Raw genomic sequence first — 25,304 nt, forward strand, 5'->3', positions numbered from 1 at the left:
ACAGGCAGACTGCAGCTGGATATTGAGGGCACAATGCCCAATATTACCTCAACATCTGATTTCCTGCTCTTGGAATTCTCAGACATCCGAGAACTACAGATCTTACACTTCTTTATGTTCCTCACAGTATACTTGACTGCAGTGACTGGCAATCTTCTTATCATCCTCACTGTATCCCTGGATTATCATCTGCACACTCCCATGTACTTCTTTCTCATGAACTTGGCCATTCTGGACCTTGGCACAGTTTCTGTCATGGTACCCAAAGCCATGGCCAATTCCCTCCTGAACAGCAGGTCAATTTCTTATGCAGGATGTGTAGCTCAAGTTTTCTTCCTCTTCTTCCTTGGAGGATCAGATTTTGCCATCTTAACAATAATGGCACATGATCGGTATGTGGCTATCTGCAATCCATTGCAATATGAGACAATTATGCACAGTAGAGCCTGCTTTCTGATGGCAGTTGGAGCATGGTTGGCTGGTATACTCAATGGTATGTTACACACTGGAGGAACCTTTGCCATCACTTTCTGCTCCAACACGATTGATCAGTTCTTCTGTGAAGTACCACAGATTCTAAAAATCTCCTGTTCTGACATGTATCTAGTTGAAGTTGGTGTGATTATATTTACCTTTTTCCTTGGAATAGTATGTTTCATCTTCATTATTGTCAGCTATGTGCAGATTTTTAGAGCAGTGCTCAGAATCCCTTCAGTGCACGGTCAGAAAAAGGCCATTTCCACTTGCCTTCTCCACCTCACTGTGGTGTCATTGCTTGTATTTAGTTGCATTTTTGCCTATGTGAAGCCTCACAGTTACTCTTCCTCTGGCCTGAATGTTCTTTTTGCAATAATTTATGTTATAGTTCCTCCCGTGCTTAATCCATTCATCTATAGCATGAGAAACAAAGAAATCAAAATTGCATTGTGGAAGCTCTCAGATTTCAGAAGATCGGGAAGATCAGGTTGAATTATTTGAAGCACTTCAGAAGGTGCTTTCAGAGGTTGATGTTTTTGGTTACCCCTTCTCTGTAGCTTGCACTTTTGAGTGTTAAAATGTGATGCTAAGAATTGGGGTTTTCACTTCAAATGGGGTCCATCTGGAACATGTAACTGCAGTGAGAAGCAGGAAGACGTCAGAAACACCCATTCTACTTAGGGTGACATTGGGGCTTCTGCCTCTCTTGGAAGACTTCTTGTGCTGGCAAGAAGAAGTAATAAGTCAAAGCTAATAATTCCATTTATGACACAGACAGTTATCTCACCCTTCAAACACATTTAGAATTGTTATTCCGATATCCTTTGGTTCGCTATTTTACAGTTCTCCAAGTTAGTACTAAACAAAACTCAGTACATGAATTGGAAAATCACAGATTCATGCACAATTACATGGGAAATTGAAATTGGAAGTTAAAATGCATTGATCTGGACCTATTGTATTTCATGCTGATAAAATCCTACCTTATATTCATGAAGGGATATATTTCAATCAGGTATGCCATGTTATCTATTTTCCATTATACATTTTCATGTAATGGCTAGGATTTCAGATTAAGATCTGGAAGGCCTAGGTTCTAATCTCTACTCTGCCATCAAGCACACTGGATGGCCTTGGGCCAGTCACTCTTTCTCAACCTACCTCACAGGGTTGTTGAGAGGATAAAGTAAAAAAGGGAAAAAAACAATGTTCACAGCTTGAGCTTCCTGGATAGGCAGGATAGAAATGTACTGAACAATGTAATACAAATCAATAAAGCTTTACGATTGGTGGTAAAATAAAGATTTTTCTCAATAAATATCCCCAACTTCAATACACACACACACACACACACACATGCACAGTCCTGTGTCAAACCAAAAAAGGAGAAACCACAGGAATTTGCGGGTTGAAGTGACGGGCTATGCCAACATGGATTGTCATCTCCATGTTCTCTATCACAGTTTCTTCTGAGCTTCATGGTTAAAACCTGTGTTGAGTTCAAATTGGTCATCCTTTCTATTCTACGCTAAAAGTCATGAAAGTTTACATCATTTGTCCAAAATCTTAGGTGGAAAACCATTGTTATTGTTTCAAATTAAAGAAAAATATATAGCTTTGTAAAGGAACCATACAAAATCATATGCAAAAAGGGAGAGGGGAATCAGGACAAAAGAAACATTCTGTCTCATGGCAAAGTGTGGGAGTCTTAGTATTGTGAAGCAAAATGACCTCTTACATAACAAACCAACAAAAATGGTGAGACATGTTTAAAAAGGTAAAGTTAAAGGTCCCCTGTGCAAGCTCCAGGTCATTCCTAACCTATCCCAATGTTTTCTAGGCAGACTTTGTTTGCGGGGTGGTTTGCCAGTGCCTTCCCCAGTCATCTTCCCTTTACCCCCAGCAAGCTGGATACTCATTTTACCGAGCTTGGAAGGATGGAAAGCTGAGTCAACCTTGAGCCTGCTACCTGAAACCGACTTCCATCGGGATCGAACTCAGGTCGTGAGAAGAGCTTTTGACTGCAGTACTGCAGCTTACCACTCTGTGCCATGGGGCTCTTGACATGTTTACCACTAGATATATGGGGAATTTGGTGTGGAGTACAAATATACATGGTGTGAGGGTCTCTGTGTATGTGTCTCTGCTTCCCATCACCTGCTATCAGTGAACTCGTAAAAGCAGTTCACACCTTCTGGTCTCAGGCGCCAGGCCTGATTGCCCCATGTATCTTCCCCCCCGCTGTTCTTCCTGTCAGTACTCCCTCAGGCCGATGCGGCCTTGGAAGTGTGATAGCTTCACCAGACTTCCTGGGATTTGTCTGATGTTTTGTATTATGCCAAGCTTGTAACTTCCCATAACAATAAGTGTGAACCCCAGTGCCCCAGTGCCCTGGAGTCAATATATTCTGTAAACCCGATTAGCCCCTCACTTGCAACTTGCTATCTGTGCCTGTCTCAGCTCCTGATGTCTTCAATAAATCCTTTGTTTCTTTATCAACGTCTGAACATTTGATTTTGAGAAGTAAACTCAGAGAGAGGGGATCTCTCACATTAAGTTGCAAGTCATTGCCTCTCGAACTGCTGCTGTACCTTTTGGGACAGAATGTCAGGCGATGAGGAAAACACCCCTACTACCCCTGACGCACCGGACGGACCGGTGGTACCGGAGAAGCCGGATCCCAAGGAGGAGGGTGCCAAGCCAAAGAAGCCTAGGGGTCCCATCCCCGACCAAGGCCGAGGACTTTTTAACAATTGGCTGGACTCCCCCAAGGGTTGGTCGCTCTCCCGAACCGCGGCGAAGGATCGCCGTTTGGCCTTCCCCAGCACGGGACTTGAAGGGGACCCGGCGCGCAAGGAGGCCCTGATGGAAGAGGAACGCAGGCAGTGGCTGGAGGATCGCCAAGCCATGCAGGAACAGATGGAGTCCATGCGGCGGGTGATGGGTGAGATGGCCGCGGCCCTGGACGCCTTGAAAGTGCAACCGCCTGCCGGCGACCCCCCGGACGGAACACCGGCAGCCCCCCCCGCGCCTCCTAGCCTCCCGTCCCGTCGGGACCTGAAAGTCACATATGACGGTTCAGGAGACCAGTTGACCTTTTTCATGGTCCAAGTGGACATTTTTATGCGAGAACAAGGCCGAACCTTCACTTCCGAGGAGTCCCGGGTGCAGTACGTGGCTTCCCTGCTGCAAGGGGAGGCGGCCGCCTGGATGGTGTTGCAGTATGAACTCCGCTCGCCGGTGCTACGAACCCTGGATGAGTTTATGGTAGCACTCCGAAACCGCTTCGAGGACCCGACTCTGGGTGAGCGGGCTAAAGCCTCCCTGATGCAACTGCGCCAAGGGACTAAGTCGGTGGCGCAGTATGCAAGTGAGTTTCAATCACTGGCCAGCCGAATCCTGGACTGGAGTGAGGCCACTTTGGTACAGTGCTTCAGGGAGGGCCTCAACCCGGACCTCCAGCATTGGGCTTTTATGCAAGGGAACCCCCCGGATGTGGAAGGTTGGGTTCGCCACGCTGCCGACATCGAGAATCGCAAACAACTCCTGACCTTGTCCAAACAACGCGTTGGACGAGACCCGAGACCCCGGAGTGACCGGGGCCGAGACTTCCGACCGGGAGGGAGCGGGGGTCCCTCGGCCACTGAACGCCGTAAACGTTTTGAGACCGGAGTCTGCCTGACCTGTGGAGGAAAGGGGCACTTTGCGTCGCAATGCCCCTCTCGTGCGGGTCGTCCAAACCCCCCTCGCCAAGCCCCGACCGAACCGCAGAAGGCGGCCGCTGAGGACCAGCCCCGCCGCAGGAGCGGGCCACCGGGCCGGCGTTCCGGCGCACCCTCCGCTCTCCATGCGCGCCCCCAGGATGTGATCTCCACCTCTACAGGCCCAACGGGGTCCCGGATTACAAATACTACTTTTGATTCGGACGGATCCCCGAATGCCACCACTCCATCCCCCTCTTCCAGCGAGGAGGAAGAGTGGGAACAGCCGGCAAAAAACGCCGTCGGTCTGCTGTAGAGGGGGCTCCGCAGCAGACCGCCCCTGTCGTTGTGCAAGGAGCTCCACCGATGGTAAGCGCCCAAGAGGACAATGTGTATGTACGTGTTCACCTGTCCCTACCCAAAGGGGGTCCCAGTTTAGAATTCCCCGCTTTGGTTGACTCGGGGTGTGCCCGCACTATGATTAGTGAGGAAGCCGCCAAGAAACTGGGAGTCCGGCGCAAGCGGCTTCCGGGACCCCTCCGCTTTTCCCAAATGGACGGGAGCGATTTTAAACGGGGCCCAGTGACCCACCGAACTGCTGCCGTGATTATGTCGGTGGGAGAACATTGGGAACGCTTGTACTTTACCATCGCCCCTATTGTAACCCCAGTGGTGTTAGGGATGAACTGGCTACGGGGACATAACCCCTCCATCGACTGGGTTAAACGGGTGCTCTCGTTTCCCGACAGCCCCTGTGGGTTGCATGACAAGGAACGGGTACTCAGGACTCCGGCCGCCGCATTGGTAGGGTCCCCCAACCCGATCTCCATCCCTCCTCAACTTCCCACAGAATACTCGCAGTTTGCGGATGTCTTTGATGTTAAAGAATGTGACGAACTACCTCCCCACAGAGAGACGGACTGTGCCATTGAAATCGTGGGGGAAGGCAAACTGTCTAAAGGGAAGGTCTACCCCATGAGCCCTAGTGAGAAGGCGGTGTTGCGGGACTATTTGGACGCTAACTTGGCGAGGGGTTTCATACGCCCTTCCAAAGCTCCTTATTCGGCCCCGGCCTTCTTTGTGAAGAAAAAGACGGGAGATCTAAGACTGTGTATTGACTTTCGTAGGCTAAACGCGGTCACCCAGTCTAACGCTTACCCTCTCCCTCTTATTCCCGACCTTTTAGCACAATTAAAGGAGGGCCGAATCTTCACCAAACTGGACTTAGTGGAAGCATACCACCGCATCCGCATTAAAGAAGGAGACGAACCCAAAACGGCCTTTTCCAGCTGTTTTGGAATGTTTGAATACCTAGTCATGCCGTTCGGACTTTCGGGGGCCCCCAGTGTGTTTATGCAATTGATTAATGAGGTTTTACATGATTTGCTGTTTCGGGGGGTGGTGGTATTTCTCGATGACATACTTATTTACTCTGAAACCATGGAAGAACATGTGCGCCTAGTGCGAGAAGTGCTCCAGCGGCTGCGGGAGCACAAACTGTATGCTAAGGTATCCAAATGTGAGTTCCACCAACCTTCCATTACATTTCTTGGGTACGTGATTTCCCACCAAGGTTTAGAAATGGACCCCGCCAAGGTCCAGGCGGTGCGAGATTGGGAACCCCCCACTACCCGCCGCCAGCTTCAGCAATTTTTGGGATTCGCTAACTTTTACCGAAACTTCATTCCCAACTTTGCCCAAGTTGCGCTTCCTCTCACCAATCTGTTGCGTACCAAAGACAAGGGGGCTAGTGCCGCGCTTCCCTCAGCCCGTTTGCAATGGTCCCCCCAGTGCCAGCAGGCTTTTGAGTGTTTAAAACTACTCTTTTCATCCGAACCCGTTTTGGCTCACCCAGATTGCACCAAGCCTTTCGTGGTGCAGGTGGATGCTTCGGATGTGGCCATGGGTGGGGCCCTATTGCAGAGGGATGAAGGGGGGCGGTTGAGACCATGCGCCTACTTCTCCAAAAAGTTTTCCCAGTCCGAAATTAACTGGGATATTTGGGAGAAGGAGGCGGCGGCGGTCAAACATGCCCTCACCATATGGAGGCACTTTTTAGAAGGTGCCGAACTGCCGTTTGAAGTGTGTACCGACCACAAGAATCTCGAGGCTCTCAAGGGAGCTAGAAAGCTCAACGCCAAACAAATTTGGTGGGCCCAATTCTTCGCCAAATTCCGGTTCACTCTCAAACATGTCCCGGGGAAGGACAATGCCCTGGCCGACGCTCTGTCTCGACTCCCCCAGTATCGCAACGATTTCGATCGCCCTGTCGACTCCCTGTTCACGCCCGAGCAGCGTGGGGAGGTCCCCAGCTTAGCCGTCACCACCCGCTCCCAAGCCCATCGCCCAGAGACCCCCCCTACGCTCAAGGGTATCCCGGAAGCCTTCCAACAGCGGCTCCGGGACGCTTCCTTACAGGAGGAGGAGCACCATCTCCTCCCTACTGGCCTGGAACGAACCAACACTTGGTGGATGCAGGGGGGGAAACTGTATGTCCCGTCCTCCCTTCGCAAGGAGGTATTGGGACTTGTACATGGTGCCAGATTGGCGGGTCATTTTGGCTTCATTAAAACACTTCACCTGGTACGGAGGCAGTTCTGGTGGCCCGGTATGAGAGCCGATGTGGAGCTGTATGTGCGCAGCTGCCCCACTTGCGCCACAGCTAAGAAACGGATGGGAAAACCCCCCGGGCTTCTCAAACCGCTGGAGAACCCCTCCCGCCCATGGGAAGTCATAGCCATGGATTTTATCACCGACCTACCTCCTAGTCGGGGAAAAACGGTTCTCTGGGTAATCACGGACCTTTTTTCCAAACAGGTCCATTTTGTTCCATGTGCAGGTCTTCCTTCAGCCCAGGGTTTGGCTAAACTATTTGTTACACATGTCCTCAGGCTACACTCGGTACCGAGGAAGGTCCTCTCCGACCGGGGGGTCCAGTTTGTTGCCAAATTCTGGCGAGCATTTTTAAAGCTCATGGGGGTGGAGGAACAGGGTTTGTCTTCCGCCTATCACCCCCAAACGGATGGTCAAACGGAACGAGTAAACGCGGTGGTAGAATGTTATTTGCGTTGCTATGTCAATTTCCACCAGGATGACTGGGTCGACCTGCTGCCATTCGCCGAATATGCGTACAACAATGCGCCTCATTCCTCTACCGGCTTTAGTCCCTTCCAAGTAATATACGGGACGGAATTCGGTCCTTTCGGTTCCGCCCCCGTCACGCCAGAGCTCCAAACCACCCCTGATCTTCAGGAGTGGATCCAGGCAGTTAAATCTACCTGGCCGTGGCTGCTCAAAAATCTTGAGAAGGCAAAAAGCAAGTACAAGGAACAAGCAGACAAACACCGGTCTCCGGGATGGGAGCTAAAGGTGGGGGAGCAAGTGTATCTGTCCACCAAAAACCTCCGCTCCCTGCGGCCCTGCAAAAAACTGAGCGACCGTTATGTGGGACCTTTCCCCATTACCAGAGTGATCAATGAGGTTACCGTGGAACTGAAGCTCCCAAAGACTCTCAAGGGAGTCCATCCGGTTTTTCATATTAGTCTTCTCAAACCGTATGTGGCGGCCCCCCAGTTCCACCCCCCTCCCGACCGTGAGATTCCTACTGTGGTAGGAGGGGATACCCATCTGGAAATATCCAAGGTCTTAGATTCCAAATGGAAGAAGGGGAAACTGTTTTACTTTGTTCGTTGGAAAAACCTTGGGTCCGCTCACGACGAGTGGGTGGCCGCACCCCACATGGCGGCCCCTCGCTTGGTCCGAGAATTCCACCTCGCTTATCCCGATAAGCCTCGCCCTCTCGAGGACCCCGGAGGGGGGCCTTAAGGGGGGCAGAATGTGAGGGTCTCTGTGTATGTGTCTCTGCTTCCCATCACCTGCTATCAGTGAACTCGTAAAAGCAGTTCACACCTTCTGGTCTCAGGCGCCAGGCCTGATTGCCCCATGTATCTTCCCCCCCGCTGTTCTTCCTGTCAGTACTCCCTCAGGCCGATGCGGCCTTGGAAGTGTGATAGCTTCACCAGACTTCCTGGGATTTGTCTGATGTTTTGTATTATGCCAAGCTTGTAACTTCCCATAACAATAAGTGTGAACCCCAGTGCCCCAGTGCCCTGGAGTCAATATATTCTGTAAACCCGATTAGCCCCTCACTTGCAACTTGCTATCTGTGCCTGTCTCAGCTCCTGATGTCTTCAATAAATCCTTTGTTTCTTTATCAACGTCTGAACATTTGATTTTGAGAAGTAAACTCAGAGAGAGGGGATCTCTCACACATGGGAGGAACGGTGGCATAGTATAGCCCAACTTGTCAGATCTCGGAAGCTAAGCCAGGTGAGTACTTGGAAGGAAGACCATCAAGGAAGGCTGTGCAGAGGAAGGCAATGGCAAACCACCTCTGCTTCTCACTCGCTGGGTTCACCATAAGTCAGCTGTGACTTGAAGACACTGTACACACACACACACATACAAATGAACCCTATGCAATATGGTGTGTTTTTAAGGTGACTTGAGAGTTAAAAGCCAAAAACACTGTTAGGTGGTAGTTACTACCTCAGTTGTATTTGTTTGGCACAATGCAAACATAAATGTCTCTAGAACCTTTTCATCTTCAGATATTGTCACCTGTACAGTAGTTAACAATGTCCCTTCAGTACAGCCACATAAATTACAATTTACTGTATTTTAATTTTTAAAAAGGAAGTAAAAAACAACCCAGGAATTGTATATCTGCATAGTGTTTTTACCCCATGAATTTATTATCCAGTGAACCACTTTTAAGTGCTGTGTTGAAATACAGCCCTTCTTGACAACCTGGGGAATATTTGCCTCACCACAGTAATATGTGACGTAGAGAAATACGGTACCAACATGGATGCTATTATTGTTAGATGTTATCCTTTAACTTTGCTTTCAGTAGCATTTTTCCAGTTTGCAAACTGAAAAATGATTATTTTGTTTTGTCACATTTGCTGTTTCCTCACCATAAATTATTACATTACAATTATACACACTGAATATTTTTTTTAGCCACCAGTAACTCTGTGTAATAAACTGGATCCAGATGTTGGCCAGCAGAAGATGCTGGCAGAGGGACTTCTTTGTCATATTCTTCTCACCAACTGTCCCTTTCTGATTGATGAGCCACCCACAATGGACTAATACCCATGGTGTACTGAGGGGGCTGTACTGAGGATGAGGTTCACTCTGAACCTTCATTCCGGAAGTGACTGCGAAGCTGGCGCATATCCGCTTTGCATTACTTAAAAGCCCTTTTAATGCAACCTTTGGTGTTTCCTCCGCCCCGCCGCGAAATATCCCCTCAAGGAACCATGCAAATTAACAGCAGTGCATTAGCTATGCATATGCTAATGACTATGCAAACAGGAACGAAGGAGCAGGCGAGTGGGGGGTGGGGAAATTTCTCCTTTTGTGTCGGACCGTGAATTTTCAAAGTCACATTTTAAAAAGAGCTTTGAGCAAACATCAGAACTGACCATGCATAAATGGCCTTGTACATATATTTAAGTGTGAAGTGCCTTCTCTTTATTGGTTTATGACCAACCTATTACCATTCTGAACCCAAGTTTTCCTGCTTAAATCCTCATCCTACATTCTGTTATGGATAAAATCTGTTGTTTTGAACTTTTACCTCACCAAACTAGAGAGACCAAAGAATGTTTCTTCTGTTCATGGGTTACTCATATCATTCCTTCAAGTTTCTTTCCTGACCTCATACACAACTTGTTTGCACATCCAAGCATATTGATCCTATGTCATTTAGCAGCTGGATTTAGTCATAATGGAAGAAATCTGATGTATTAATAGGTTTGAGACACAGACATGCTGTATTATTTATCAAGTTAGGCTTGTTACAAAAATAGGGAAAAAAAACGATATAGCAGAGGGAAAAGGGTTTCAGCCTCAGATTATAGTTAAATGAGCTGAGCTCTTGGGAACAAGTTGCCAAGCACAGAATATAAATGGATCTCTTTCTCATTTACACAGCCATTTTGGTATTGGTTAGACAGAAATTAGGAACGCAGATGGTAGCAAGTCCCACAACAAGATCTAAGGAATGACATGAGTGAAAGGACGTATGTATCTAAGCAGCTGGAGAAGAAATTGAATCTGATATTATCACTGTAAAAACATTATCAGTATAAAAATACATTGTATTGTATCATGTGTTTGTAGTGCTGGTATCTTTTGCTTCATTATCACAGTTTCCCAAACTCTCTTCTATCCTGAATGTTGTGTTTATAAGTCTTGCTGCTCATCAATCTGACCATATGTCTCGGGAGATCCCAAGATGAAACAAAGAAAAAGAACTACTTGGAATAGACAATCAGTAAGTATGAGTGTTTGTGTGTATAGAATTATTGCAGAACAATGTTAAAGTTGGTTCTTGTAGGTTATCCGGGCTATGTAACAGTGGTCTTGGTATTTTCTTTCCTAACGTTTCGCCCGCATCTGTGGCAGGCATCTTCAGAGGAGTAACACTGAAGGACAGTGTCTCTCAGTGTCAAGTGTGTAGGAACAGTAATATATAGTCAGAAGGGGGTTGGGTTTGAGCTGAGTCATTGTCCTGCAAAGTATTAAAGGTAATGTGCAAATCATTGTCCTGTAAGTATCAAGATAATGTGCTAATGAGGGTGTGGTATGTTAATGTGGAACCATTGTATCCTGAAGTGATCTGTTAACATGTGGAATCCAAGGCTAATCCGCATGGCTATTGTGGACTGTAGTCTTTGTTAGTCTGGAGGTTTTCAGGACAGGAAGCCAAGCTTTATACATCCTTAAACTCTCTTCTTTTTTGTTAAAGTTGTGCTGATGTTTATGAATTTCAATGGCTTCTCTGTGCAATCTGACAAAATAGTTGGTAGAATTGTCCAGTCTTTCAGTGTCTTGGAATAAGACCCTGTGTCCTGTTTGGGTCAGTCCATGTTCAGCCACTGCTGATTTCTCAGGTTGGCCAAGTCTGCAATATCTTTCATGTTCTTTAATCCTTGTTTGTATGCTGCATTGTGTGGTCCCGATATAAACTTGTCCACAACTGCAAGGTATACGATATATTCCTGCAGAGGTGAAAGGATCTCTTTTGTCTTTTGCTGATCGTAGCATCTGTTGTATTTTCTTGGTGGGTTTAAACACTGTTTGTAGGTTATGTTTTTTCAAAAGTTTCTCCATCCTATCAGTGACTCCTTTAATAAATGACAAGAATACCTTTCCTATGGGAGACTGTTTTTCCTGAGTTTTCTAATTTTTGTTTGGTTTAATGGCCCTTCTGATTTAATTTCTGAAATAGCCGTTTGCTAGCAGTGCGTGATTTAGATGATTAATTTCTTCCTTGAGAAACTGTGGTTCACAGATCCGTCTTGCACGGTTCATTAATGTTTTGATTATTCCTCTTTTCTGTCGGGGTGGTGGTTGGAGTTTTTGTGTAAGTAGTGATCTGTGTGAGTTGGTTTCCAGTAGACCTTGTGACCTAACTGAAAGTTTGTTTTATGGATGACAAGAGTATCAAGAAATGGGAGTTTACCCTCAATTTCTTTTTCCATGGTAAACTGAATGTTCGGATGGATATTACTGAGATGGTTTAGAAAGTCCATTATTTTTTCTTCACCATGGCTCCAAATAGTAAATGTATCATCCACGAACCTGAACCAGACTGTAGGTTTGTAAGGTGCCGATTCTAATGCTGTCTTTTCAAAATATTCCATGTAAAAGTTTGCTATTACTGGACTGAGAGGACTTCCCATAGCTACTCCATCAATCTGTTCATAAAATTCTTTATCCCATAGAAAATAACTTGCTGTCAAACAATGGTATAATAAGGCTGTTATATCTTCCGGAAAAATCTGGTTAATCAATGAGATTGTGTCTTTTACTGGAACCTTGGTAAAGAGGGATACAACATCAAAACTGACTAATATATCCTGTGGATTGAGTCTCAATGGACTGATGTTGTTGATGAAATGAGTTGAATCTTTGATGTAATAAGTGGTTTTTCTGATGTGGTCCTGTAGGAGGGTGTTCAAATATCTAGCTAATTCATATGTTGGGGAACCAATGGCGCTCATGATGGGTCGGAGTAGGACTGAATCCTTATGAATTTTAGGTAGTCCATATAATTGTGGTGGTTGTGCTTCTGTCTTGCATAGTTTTCTGTGTGTGTCTGAATAAAGAGTGGAATTCTTGATCAGTATGCTAGTTTTCCTGGTAATTTTGCAGGTTGGATCCCGTTTTAGTTTTTTGTATGTGGCAGGGTCCAGATGTTCCTCAATCTTCTTTTTGTATTCTTCTATTTTCATGATCACCGTGACATTGCCTTTGTCAGCTGGTAGAATAATGATTTCTGGATCTGCATTGAGGGTCTTGATGGTGTTTCTCTCCTTGCGTGTTATATTGCTAGCAGGGGGCTTTGCTTTTCGTAGAATTCTTGCTGTCTCTCCTCTTATTTCCTCAGCATCTTCTTCAGGTAGATTATGAATGGCAGTTTCTACATTTGCAATGATGTCTTCCACTGGAATTTGGGTGGGAGTGACTGCAAAGTTTCCTCCCTTGGCTAGGATGGAAGTTTCTTCAGATGAGAGTTGTAGGTCTGTCAGATTGAAGATAATCCATTTGTTGTCAAGTTTTGGACTGGTCTGTCTTCTTTCTTGTAATTTGTTAAACTTCTGCTTCTGTCTGGAAGTATGGCTGGTTAACCCCTGTTCCATTTTTCTGTAGGTGAGATTATCAATCTTGTCCCAATTGTGGCTTCTCAACACTAGCCACAAAATGAGAAGCCACAATTGGGACAAGATTGATAATCTCACCTATAGAAAAATGTCCTTCAGTGTTACTCCTCTGAAGATGCTTGCCACAGCTGCGGGCAAAACGTCAGGAAAGAAAATACCAAGACCACGGTTACACAGCCTGGATAACCTACAAGAACCAATGAACTCTGACCATGAAAGCCTTCGACAATGTTAAAGTTACTCCTTCCTATCAACTTTAACCTTTTACTTTACCATTTGAAATTGTTTCTTTGAGCTCAAATCCAAAGTTACAGCAGAACGTTTAAGTATAGAATAAGAGCATAGATCGGTGCTCAGGAAACTATCCAGCGTCTCATTTTCCATGTATAGATCATTCCGTATGCACAATGTCAAGCATTAATCAGCTGCAGACATGTCAAGTCATTTTGTGAGGTTAGATATAGTTTCTGATCAAGTAGCCAGAATCAATAAGCATGGAATCTGTACAAGCTTAGGTCAGTGCTATTTGATATAAGGGGGTTGTGTTTGAGGACAGAGGGTGAGAGACCTAGTTCCCTCTCCATTTTGTTACTGGTGAAGAATGTCTGATTTTCTCCACATTCAGTTCAATACAGGGCCGCTTTGCAGACTGAGATGGTAAAACAAGGAAGCCAGATGAATTGTTAATTGACATTACTAGAATAAAATGATTTATGTACGGTAATATATCCTACAGGGAGACTGAAGCTGAATATTGATGGCATAATGCCCAATATTACCTCCACATCTGACTTCCTGCTCTTGGAATTCTCTGACATCAGAGAACTACGGATCTTACACTTTTTTGTGTTCTTCACAATATACTTGATTGCAGTGACTGGCAATCTTCTTATCATCCTTGCTGTAGCCCTGGAACATCATCTGCACACCCCCATGTACTTCTTTCTCATGAACCTGGCCATTCTGGACCTTGGCTCAGTTTCTGTCATGTTACCCAAAGCCATGGCCAATTCCCTCCTGAACAGCAGGTCAATTTCTTATGCCGGATGTGTAGCTCAGGTTTTCTGCCTCCTCCTATCAACAGGGGCAAATTTTTCCATCCTAACTGTAATGGCGCATGATCGATATGTGGCTATCTGCAATCCATTGCAATATGAGGCAATTATGCACAGAGGAGCCTGCATTCAGATGGCAGCAGGAGCATGGATTGCTGGTATACTCAATGGTATGTTGCATGCTGGAGGAACATTTGCCATCACATTCTGCTCCAACATGATTGATCAGTTCTTCTGTGAAATACCACAGATTCTAAAACTCGCCTGTTCTGACATGTATCTAGAAGTTGGTATGATCATGCTTTCCTCTTCACTTGCAATAGGAGGTTTCATCTTCATCATTGTCAGCTATGTGCAGATTTTTAGAGCAGTGCTCAGAATCCCTTCTGTGCATGGTCAGAAAAAGGCCCTCTCCACTTGCCTTCCCCACCTCATTGTGGTGTCTTTGCTTATATTTACTGGTATCATTACCTATGTGAGGCCTCGCAGTTACTCTTCTTCTGAACTGAATGTTCTTTTTGCAATAATGTACTCTATAGTCCCTCCCATGCTCAATCCATTCATCTATAGCATGAGAAACAAAGAAATCAAGACTGCATTGTTGAAACTCTCTGATTTGAAGCATATCTCTAAATTAATTGCAAGCTAAGCTTTTATACAAAAATGGGATTGAATAACCTTTTGCAGGGAATTTCTTTCTTTTTTTGTGCTTCAGATACAGTACACAAGGAAGATTAGGTCAATTTATGTGGAGCACTTCAGAAGGTACTGCCAGAGGTTTTTGGTTTCCCCCTTCTCCCTAGCATGCACTTTTGAGGGTTGAAAATGTGATGTTGAGTGCTGGAGCTTTCACGATGAGTGGGATCCATCCCAAACAGGTAACTGCAATGAGAAGGAGGTGGACTTCAGAAACACCCCTCCTACCTATGGTGCCATTGGGGCTTCTGCCTCTCTTGGAAGACTTCTTGTGCTGGCAAAATAAGTAATAAATTGAACCGAATAATTCCACTTATGACACAGATAGTTATCTTACCCTTCTAGCACGTTCAAAATTGTTATTCCATATATCCCTTGGTTTGCTATTTTGCAGTCCCCCAAGACAGCACTAATCAAAACCCAGTACATGTATTAGGAGAAATCACATATCCATGTCCAATTTAATAGGAAATTAAAATAGGAACTTAAAATGCATTTATCTATTATATGTTGATCAAATCCTACCCTGTATTCATGAAGAGATGTGTTTCAATCAGATATGATATGTAATCTGTTTACAATTTTCCTTTGTCATGTAATGGCTAGGATTTCAGACGAGGATCTGGGAGGCCCAGGTTCAAATCCTTACTCTTCCATCAAATACACTAGAGGGCCTATGGCCAGTCACTCTTTCTCAGCTTAACCTTCCTCACAGGATTGTTGAGAGGATAAAATGGAGAAAGGAAAAGCAATGTACAAAACCTAAGCTTCCTGGACCAAAGTATTGCATTGTATGTACAATACAATGCAATACTAATCAATAAAGATTTACTATTAGTGGTAAAATATTGAAATAGAATCCATTTGGAACAGGTAATTGCAGTGTGGAGGAGATAGACTTCAGAAACACCCATCCTACCTATGGTGACATTGGGGCTTCTGCCTCTCTTGGAGGACTTCTTGTCCTGGCAAAAAGAAGTAATAAGTCTTACCTAATAATTCCATTTACGACACAGATTGTTATCTCACCCTGCGAACATGTTCAAAATTGTTGTTCCAAATGTCCCTTTGGTTTGCTATTTTGTAGTCCTCCAAGACAGAACTAAACGAAACACAATACATGTATTGTGAAAAATCACAAAACCATGTGCAATTTTATGGGAAAATTACAACAGGAAGTTAAAATGCATTGCTCTGGTCCAATTGTACTTCACACTGATCAAATACTACCTTGTGTTCATGAAGGGATATATTTCAATCAGCTATGATATGTAATCTATTTTTTTTTTATTTTCCATTGTCATGTAATGGCTAGGATTTCAGATGAGGATCTGGGAGGCCCAGGTTCAAATCTGTACTCCCATCAACCACACTGGTTGACCTTAGGCCAGTCACTCTTTCTCAGCTTAACCTATGTCACAGGATTATTGAGAGGATAAAGTGGAGAAGGGGAAAAAGCAATGTACATAGCCTGAGCTTCCTGGACCAAAGGCAGGATAGAAATGTACGAAACAATGTAATACAAATGAAAAATGCGTTACTATTGGTAGTAAAATAAAGATTTTCTCAATAAATACCTCTAACTTAAATATACACGCACAGTCCTATGTAAAACCCCAAGAAGAGAAATCATAGGAATTTACAGGATGAAGTGACAGAGCATACCACCATTTGGAGCATTAGCTCCATGTTCTCTCTCACAGCTACTTTGGAGCTTCATGGTTAGAACTAGTGTTGAGTTTAAACTGGTCATCCTGTGTTAAAAATCATGAAAGTTTACACCATTTGTCCAATATCTTAGATGGAAAGCCATTGATGTTGTTTCAAAATAAACAAAAATATATAGCTTTGTAAATAGGGTTGCCAACCTCCTGGTACTTATCAACTGATCTCCATCTGATAGAAACCAGTTCACCTGGAGAAAATCACCGCTTTGGCAATTGGACTCTAAGCCATTGAAGTCCCTCCCCTCCCCAAACCCCATCCTCCTCAGGCTCTGACCCAAAAACCTCCTGCCAGTGGTGAAGAGGGACCTGGCAACCTTATTTGTAAAGGAGTCATACTGGTGTAAGTTATCCCATATGGAAAAAGCAAGAGATAAATCTGGACAAAAGAAACATTCTGCCTTATGGCAAAGTGTCTTTTCAAACTCTGGGTGTCTTAGTATTGTGAAGCACCATGACCTCTCACACAACAAACCAACAAAAATGGTGGGACAGTTTTCACCACTAGATATATGGGGAATTTGGTTTGGGGTACAAATATACACAGAAGGGAAGGTGGCATGGTATATCTGCATCTTGTTAGATCTCGGAAGCTAAGCCAGGTGAGTATTTGGAATGGACACCATGAAGGAAGCCTGTGCAGAAGTAGGCAATGATGAAACACTTCTGCTTCTTACTTGCCTTGAAAGCCCCTTGCTGAGGTCGCCATGTCAGCTGCGACTTGAAGGCACTGTACATATACACATACAAATGAACACCATGCAATATGTAACATGTTTTTTTAAGGTGGTTTGCTACCTCAGTTGTACTTGTTTGGCACAATGCAAACATAAATGTCTCTAGAAACTTTTCACCTTCAGATAATGTCACCTGTACAGTAGGAAACAATATCCAGTATAGCCACATAAATTACAATTTACTTTCTCTTAATAAAAAGGAGGTAAAAGAACAACCTGTGAAATGTTTTACCCCATGATTTTATTATCCACCAAGCCACATTTAAGTGCTGTGCATCAGGGGTTTCTGCTGGGTTATATGTCACAACTGATGGTTGGCGGTTTGGGCATGGGGCCGGATCCAGTTTCGGGGAAAGATGGCCTGCGTGGCCTGCTTCCCATTCTGGGGACCCTAATAAGGGGTTTTGGGGGGAGGCCAGGAATGGTTAAGCCTGTCTCGGGGGCTGCGGTGGGGCCTCCTCCCAAGTGGCAGCGGACCACGGCTGGCTGCCACCACGTGGGTCCCAGCATACTGCCATCTTAGGCTGCGCCCAGCAGGCGGGTTGGGCGCAGGGTGTGATCAGCTGGCAGACAGGTCAGCTGATCCCTGGATCCCGCCCTCCATGCTTGCCAATGCCTAACGCTGTAATCAATAAAAAGTTGTGGCCTGTTTACCCCAGCCGCTGAGTACTAGTCTTTTTTGGTAAGAACATGCCTTCCCGCCTCCAGGGGGGGGTGGCCCCCGGGGTGGCCATGCCCCCCCTGCTTTCATTCCCCCCCGTTCCATTCCCCCCCATAAGGCTGGGGCCGCAAACAGTACACAAGAGAGCACTTGTGAAAGTGCACGAAGCACTTCAGAAAGTGCAGTTAGATGTAGAAAGTTTTGGTTTCTCCTTCTCACCAGCATTCAACTGTGAGGGTTCAAAATGAGATGCTGAGTGTTGGGGCTTTCAAATGGAACTGTATCCATCCAAAATAGTTAACTGTGAAAAGGAGGGAATGCTAGAGGCACCAGCCTCCATTCTTGTTCAGGACACCTCATGCTCTCAGTGGTTCAGTGATTCAAGGAAATGGTCAGCTAGCCCCCTTCCCAAATCAAGCTGCAACCACCAGGGGAGCAGCACTCACTGCACCATGTGTTGGGCATCCCCCCTCTCTTTCTGGTGGGATTTTGAACCCTTGAGACACCAAGGGGTGCTGAAATCACTGAGGAATGGAGTTTCACAGGGTATGGATTGGACACATCCTCTCCCATTTCTAGTTAGGGTTGCCAACCTCCAGGTACTGCTATTACAATGGCAGCTTTGGCAATTGGTGTCTATGGCATTTAAGTCCCCCCCTTCTCCAAGCCCTTCCCACAAAATATCCAAGTGTTTCCCAATATGGAGTTGGCAACCCTATTTCTAGTGGCGGTTAGTCAACTCATATTTTGCTTCTTCAAAAAGAAGAAGAAGAAGAAGAAGAAGAAGAAGAAGAAGAAGAAGAAAGAAAGAAAGAAAGAAAGAAAGAAAGAAAGAAAGAAAGAAAGAAAGAAAGAAAGAAAGAAAGAAAGAAAGAAAATGTTGAAGGGGGAACTGTGAACCACTGGGCTGGTAGGCAATAGGCATTCAGTGCCAGCATGCCACCCAAGAGGACAGTTAGCCCCCAGGCTGAGTCTTCCTCATCCTACGCCATGAGGAGGAATGGGGTAGGTCAGAAGATCTTGGACAATACCTGTCATCTGGCAGGAGAAAGGCTAGTGTTGCCAGATCCAGGTTGGGAAATACCTGGCAATTTGGGGCGGGGGGGGGTGAAGCCTGGGAACAGCAGGATTTGGAGAAGGCAGGGGCTTCAATACCATAGAGTCCAATTGGCAAAGCAGTCATATCCAGGGGAACTGACCTCTGTCACCTGGAGATCAGTTGTAATAGCAGGAGGTTGGCAAACCTAAGGAAGACCCTGGCTCAGGAGGCGCAGGCTGTATCTAGACAGCCAGGCAGTGCCAGCCAGCAGGATGGTGTGAAACTCCAGGACCTGTCTAGAGCCTTCTCCATCTCACTGTGGTGTCTCTGCTTGTTTTCTCTGGAATGCTTGATTATACAAAGCCTGTTGTTTACACATTATCTGATCTCAATATCGTTTTTGCGGTGATTTATACTATACTGCTTCCACTGCTGAATCCAGATCCTGACCCTTTTTTTAAAAAGCCCAGACAACACCCACAGGACTTGAACCATGGAATGATTGTTTAGAAAAACTGATGCATTCATCTATAGCATGAGAAACAAAGAAATCGAGATTTCACTGTCGAAGCTCATTGATTTTGGACATTTCCCCAAAACTAGCTCCCGCAAAATCTTCTAGTACAATTGGATTGAACAGTCTTCAGTAGATGATGTTCTTTATTGGTTTTGTACCTTGGGTATATACACCATAGGGTTCCAACTTGGAACAAACACTATTTGAAACAGATAGGTGGAGGAAGACATCGAAATCACCCCCCAGCTATGAAGCATGATGTCTTCTAGCCGCAATGGAAGGCATCTTGCATCTGAGATCCCAGCGAATAGTTCTGTCTGTGTCAGAGATAACTATCCCACCATTCAAAATTTTTTGTTCCTATTTCCCTGTGTTTTGCATTCCTCTAGACCATAGAGAGTTAAGATGCATTGATTTCAAAAATGAAAAGTTGAATTTAAGTTTCAATGTACACAAGTGTAATACTTTGTCTTGAGACTTAGTTGTACATTTTCTGTTATTTTTCCTGATGTCATTAATATATGCCTATATATTAAAAAAGATTAAAACCCCCACAAACAATAAATATATAATTTCTTTCCATTGGGAATGATGACATTTACAATGCTTTGATCTACTGGTCTCAAATTACATTGTGCTTCCCTATTTGTTCTCTTTGAATGTCCCATTTTGATAGTCTATGGCTAACCCATTCTTAAATAGCAGGTGAATTTCTTATATTGGACTATGTGTTCAGGTTTTTGTTTTCCTCCTTTTTGGAGAGTCTACCCCCCCCCTCAAGAAATGGAGATATTCTTAATTGCTCTGATCCAAGAAGCATTTCTGCTGGTGAAAACAGGAGGAGGGGTATCTCCTTTCAGCACCCCAAAAAGCTTTTCTGGGAATGATGGAACTTCCATGGACAAAATCTTGTGTGGGGTGGGGGTGATTGAGAATTGGGTGAAATTGAGCAAAAAAAAGAGAGATCTATCCCAAAGCATGAGTAAATTTGAGAAATTCAGTCCCATCTCTATGTTATATGTGATCCAACTATAACTGGAGGAGGAGAGGACACAGAGTGCCCAATTTACACTGTTGACCAGATTGATGGATATAGTGGTTTCTCTAATTGGGATGAGACACTGAGATGTCCCTATGTACCATGGTACCACGCACTCCGCTAAGTCTTCATTCACATAGAAAAGTAAACCACCATTGCATTGTATTGCAGATTCATACCCGTTTACAAGATAGCCATGGAGGATTGATAGCCGTGATTTGATCAGCTTACATAGTATAAAAAACACTTTATCATTCTTTTTCATAACTTCTAAAACTAATTGTCAATATAATTATCCAAGGAGTGTCCAGCTGTCCTTAACCAGAGCCAGGGCTTTTTCTGCCCTGCCCCCTGTCTGGTGGACCTTAAGGAATTCCTCAGGTGGACCTTAAGAAGTTCTGCAGAACCTGCAAGACAGAGCTATTCCACCAGGCAGCTATGGTTTACCATCAATGCTATGGTTTACTATCAATGCCTCCCCTCCCACCCACTTCCCTTACCTCCAATAATGGTATGGGGGTTCTGACTGCTCACAGGTCCTGCTGGAATGCAAATTTCTGCAGTTGGAGCCATCTGAATTTTTAATTATGTATTATGATTGATTTATGGGACCTGTTTTTAACTGCTTGGAATAATTTTGATGTCATTTTATTGCTATTTGTTGTATTTTGTTGAATTTATGATGTTGTGAGCCACCCTGAGCCCAGCTTTTCTGGGGAGGGCAGGATATAAGAGCAAAAATAAAATAAATAAATTACATAGATAATTATACATTAGTTGAACAAAAATAGGAGCTTTTAGGTAACAAGCACTACACCAAGAAACAGATTATTAATAAATGATTACATCTCCATAATAAGTGAGTCAAGCAAATTATAAATAACAAGTACCTCAAAAATTAGTGACTCAAGTGTACAAATAGAAAGTACCTCACCATGGATCAGTGAGTCAAACAGACTATAAAGTAGAAGCAATGCATGATTTTTTGGTGAATCTAATGTACATTGTAAATTTCTACAACAGAAAAGAGAGTATTTATAATACGTAATTTTGAACAATATTCCAAATTTTATACAACCATTCAGATATTGTTGCTGTATTTATACATTCTAGTAAGATGCTATACATGTTCGAGCAGAAATTATGAGATTCAAAATCATTTCTAAATCAACATCATGGACCATATTTTTAAGTAAAACCACTTACAGATTTCAAAGGCTAGTACATACAGAGATATCATAAACCAAACTGAATATTGAACCCCAGAACTTCTGAATCTTGACACAATCCTGAAAATATGAAATAAAACTGCATCAGCAGATTACCATCAACAAAGTATCAGCCAAACAATGTTTTTTGGGATTTTTTTTTTTACAATCTACAGACATTGTTTAGTACCTACAGAAATACAATCTAAAAACCCAACACCATTCATCATTAAAGATCTCTTTCCCCAATATGCTTTCCCATTTAAAAAATATTATTCAGTAACTAATTTTGTATGAACATCTCCCCCCCCCCCCCAATTAATTTTACATAGTGGAACTGATCTGCAGGACTGTTACATAGTGAAATCTAGAATAACAAAAATGGAAGATACCGATAATGTGTTATTAAGCTGATAGGAAGAAAGTAGATTCCTTTGAAATGTGGTGTTGGAGAAGAGTGTTACGAATACCCTGGACTGCCAAATTAAAAAAAAAAAATCAGTGGGTTTTAGAACAAATCAAGCCTGAACTGACCCTAGAAGATAAAATGACTAAACTGAAGCTGTTGTACTTTGGATATATTATGAGAAGACAAGGGTCATTGGAAAAGACAATCATGCTAGGAAAAGTTGAAGGCAGCAGGAAAAGAGGAAGACTCAACAAGAGATGGATTGACTCTATAAAGGAAGCCATGGCCCTCAATTTGCAAGATCTGACCAAGGCTGTTAAGGATAGGACACTTTGGAGGACATTGATTCATAGGGTCGCCATGAGTTGGAAATGACTTAACGGCACTTAACACACGCACACACAAGTTGAGTGTTCTCTGTGGCAGATACAATTAATGTTTTTGATATACTGCAATGTTTATAAGCCAAAGTTTAAAATATTCAAAAACGATGGTGAACAGTCTACTCTGCCATTCTCATGGAATACCTCTGCTAGTCATTGCAGAAGAATGCCCAGAACTGAACAGCTTTAGCAAAGCAGTCTTGATGTCTTTGTTTCTCATGCTGTAGATGAATGGATTGAGCAATGGAGGGAGTATAGCGTAGATTACTGTAAAAACGAGATCAAGATTGGATGATATGCCAGCAGCAGGCCTTATGTAAGCAAACAACCCAGTGAAAACAAGCAGAGAAACAACGGTGAGGTGGGGAAGGCAAGTGGAGAGAGCTTTTTTCTGACCCTTCACTGATGGGATTCTGAGCACTGATGCAATAATCTCCATGTACGTCAAAACAATGAAGATAAAGCATCCCAGAAATATGATAAAGCTACAAATAAGCAGGCCAATTTCAACTAAGTATAGATCAGAGCAAGAGAGCTTTAGTAACTGTGGGACCTCACAGAAGAACTGATTGACCATATTGGAGCAAAAAGTGATGGCAAAAGTGCCAGCCGTGTGTAGTACGGCATAAAGTATACCGGTAACCCATGCACTTCCTGCCATCTGAAAGCAACATCTTCTGTGCATAATTGTTTCATATAGTAGTGGTTTGCAGATGGCAACATAGCGATCATATGACATTGCCATTAGGATGGCAAGGTCGGAACCTGCAAAGAAGAAGAAAAGGAAAACCTGAGCTACACATCCAGAGTAAGAAATCGACCTGCTGTTCAAGAGGGAGTTGGCCATAGATTTGGGTATCGTAACCGAAATTGTTCCAATGTCCAGAATGGCCAAGTTCATTAGGAAAAAGTACATAGGAGTGTGCAGATGGTGATCAATGGCAACTGAAAAGATGATGATCAGGTTGCCGGTCATTGCAGTCAAGTATACTGCCAGGAACACAAAGAAGTGTAAAATCTGTAGTTCTTGAACCTTTGAGAATTCCAAGAGCAGAAAGTCAGATGGAGATGTAAGATTGGCCATTTTAGCCTCAATATCATGGGAACTACCTGCAGAATGAAATAGAGAAGACTTTTAAATCCTTTGCTTGACCCTCCCAGCACCCCAGATAAGATGTGAAGATACAATGATCAACCATTAGCACTATTCAGTCATTCTAAATTGTAGTAAAATAAACAGAGGGCCAAGATTAGCTCCATCACTACATATTGTACATCAGCATGGACAGGTCCCATGAACACAGGGTATGTATACTTGGTCTGCATTATACCATATGCCATTGAGGCACCTGCTTAACACCTACTGCATGCATACACATTACACATACAGAAATGATCCATGTATGGAAGATGGAGAAGGGTCTGAGGACATGTTTCTAATTCTCAATCCACAGTTTTGTTCCTCACATGCAGTCCATTATGACAGGCTCAGCTCTTGACATTAGTCAGGCAATTTCAGGGGTGGGAGGAGGCCTGAATTTCTATCCTTGGACATCTGTCCACTTGTACAATATTAAATTGTAAGAAGCCTTTTAGGTCAGTGAAACAAGCCTTTTAGGTCTCTGATAGCACTGCAGCAGGCAGAGAAAAACAGGAAGGTGGCACTTCATCACTATGCTGAAAGCATTATACAAACACATCTGGAATTTTACAGGCGGTAGAATCCAGCTGCCTTTTTTACTCACTCTCACTCAATTCCCAATTACTCTACCCTTCCACCCCATTTGCCTTTTGGCCCATGCACTTCCCATGGTCCTTAGACTCAGACTTCTTGGTACTCCAAGGGCCCCCCTCATTACTTTTTCATCAGCAGAAAAGCTGCTCAGATAACATCCAGTTATCACATTTCATTGACCCAAGTAGATTGGAAACCTCCAAAAAATGAGACACAGACAAGAGTTCAGGACAGAAGGGGGAAGAGACAAGAGGCAGACAAGCAGAATAGAATTACAAGAATGACATCAGGAGAATAGATTGCTTTATTATGAAAGTGACAGTGGCAATGGCATGGTGTAGTTGAGAGATGACTGAGCCAAATTGGGATCACTGGATTTGCTTGGATGTCTACATTACCCTGCCCAGGAATAAGAAATGTTTAGCTGGTATCCTGTGCAGATTTATGGTGAAATGTATAATGGAATGCCCATCCATAACATGCCTCTGAGGGTATAATCATGGGGCTGCCATGCTTTCAACACTTCGAGGCAAGCTGATCTCCACAGAGGTGGCTAACCATGAGAGAGTCGCCCACCTAGTTCTTCTCAGTGCCAGCCTTTCTGTTTGCACTGGACTAGAGTGCCTGATAAATAACTGAACTAAGCTGAGTGGAGGTTAATGGATTCAATATGGCCTATATTGAAGAAAATAGAGTCTTAATTCTCACCTGTCCAGGTGCATCATTACTCTCTCCCAAGCCTTCTTGTAGACTCTTTTTACAGAAATTGCCACAATGTATGTAACTGATGCCTTTGTATGGCAGCATAAAAAAAGCAAAGGTGCAAGAGAAAGAGGTTAATTTAAAGTCTATTCTGCTGTACTCCCAAGAGTTCAGTACACCTGATTAAAAAATACCTTTCTACGCCCTATCCCCTGAGCTGTGTTGCTTCTTATCTTTATACAACAAACTTAAATGGATAATTAATTTGTTATATTCTGAGTCTGTTTGAGTACATGATACAAGAGCAGACTTACAGCACGATCCTGAAGGGGGTAGTTATGGCAGACTCAGGGACGGTGCAGCTGCACCACCTACAGCAGCCTGGTGGCCCCACACAGAAGGGGGAAATGTATTTTCCCATAAAACCCCATGTAACAGCCCCATTGAGTTACATGGGGCTGCACTTCCATTTTTTTGCAGATG

General features: G+C 44.0%; 3 protein-coding genes across 3 annotated transcripts; 2 read left to right on the forward strand and 1 right to left on the reverse strand.

Moving 5' to 3' along the window:
* On the forward strand, positions 1-969 carry LOC130490610 (olfactory receptor 14A16-like). Its single transcript, XM_056864427.1, has one exon. The coding sequence runs from the start codon at positions 34-36 to the stop codon at positions 967-969; it is 936 nt and encodes a 311-aa protein (XP_056720405.1). The 5' UTR covers positions 1-33.
* Positions 970-13,669: 12,700 nt separating this feature from the next.
* LOC130489480 (olfactory receptor 14A16-like) lies at positions 13,670-14,620 on the forward strand. Its single transcript, XM_056863210.1, has one exon. The coding sequence runs from the start codon at positions 13,682-13,684 to the stop codon at positions 14,618-14,620; it is 939 nt and encodes a 312-aa protein (XP_056719188.1). The 5' UTR covers positions 13,670-13,681.
* Positions 14,621-22,517: 7,897 nt separating this feature from the next.
* LOC130490611 (olfactory receptor 14A16-like) lies at positions 22,518-23,468 on the reverse strand. The gene has a single exon (XM_056864428.1). The coding sequence runs from the start codon at positions 23,466-23,468 to the stop codon at positions 22,518-22,520; it is 951 nt and encodes a 316-aa protein (XP_056720406.1).
* Positions 23,469-25,304: the final 1,836 nt, after the last annotated feature.

This window comes from Euleptes europaea, chromosome 18, assembly GCF_029931775.1.
Source record: "Euleptes europaea isolate rEulEur1 chromosome 18, rEulEur1.hap1, whole genome shotgun sequence".
Taxonomy (NCBI): Eukaryota; Metazoa; Chordata; class Lepidosauria; order Squamata; family Sphaerodactylidae; genus Euleptes; species Euleptes europaea.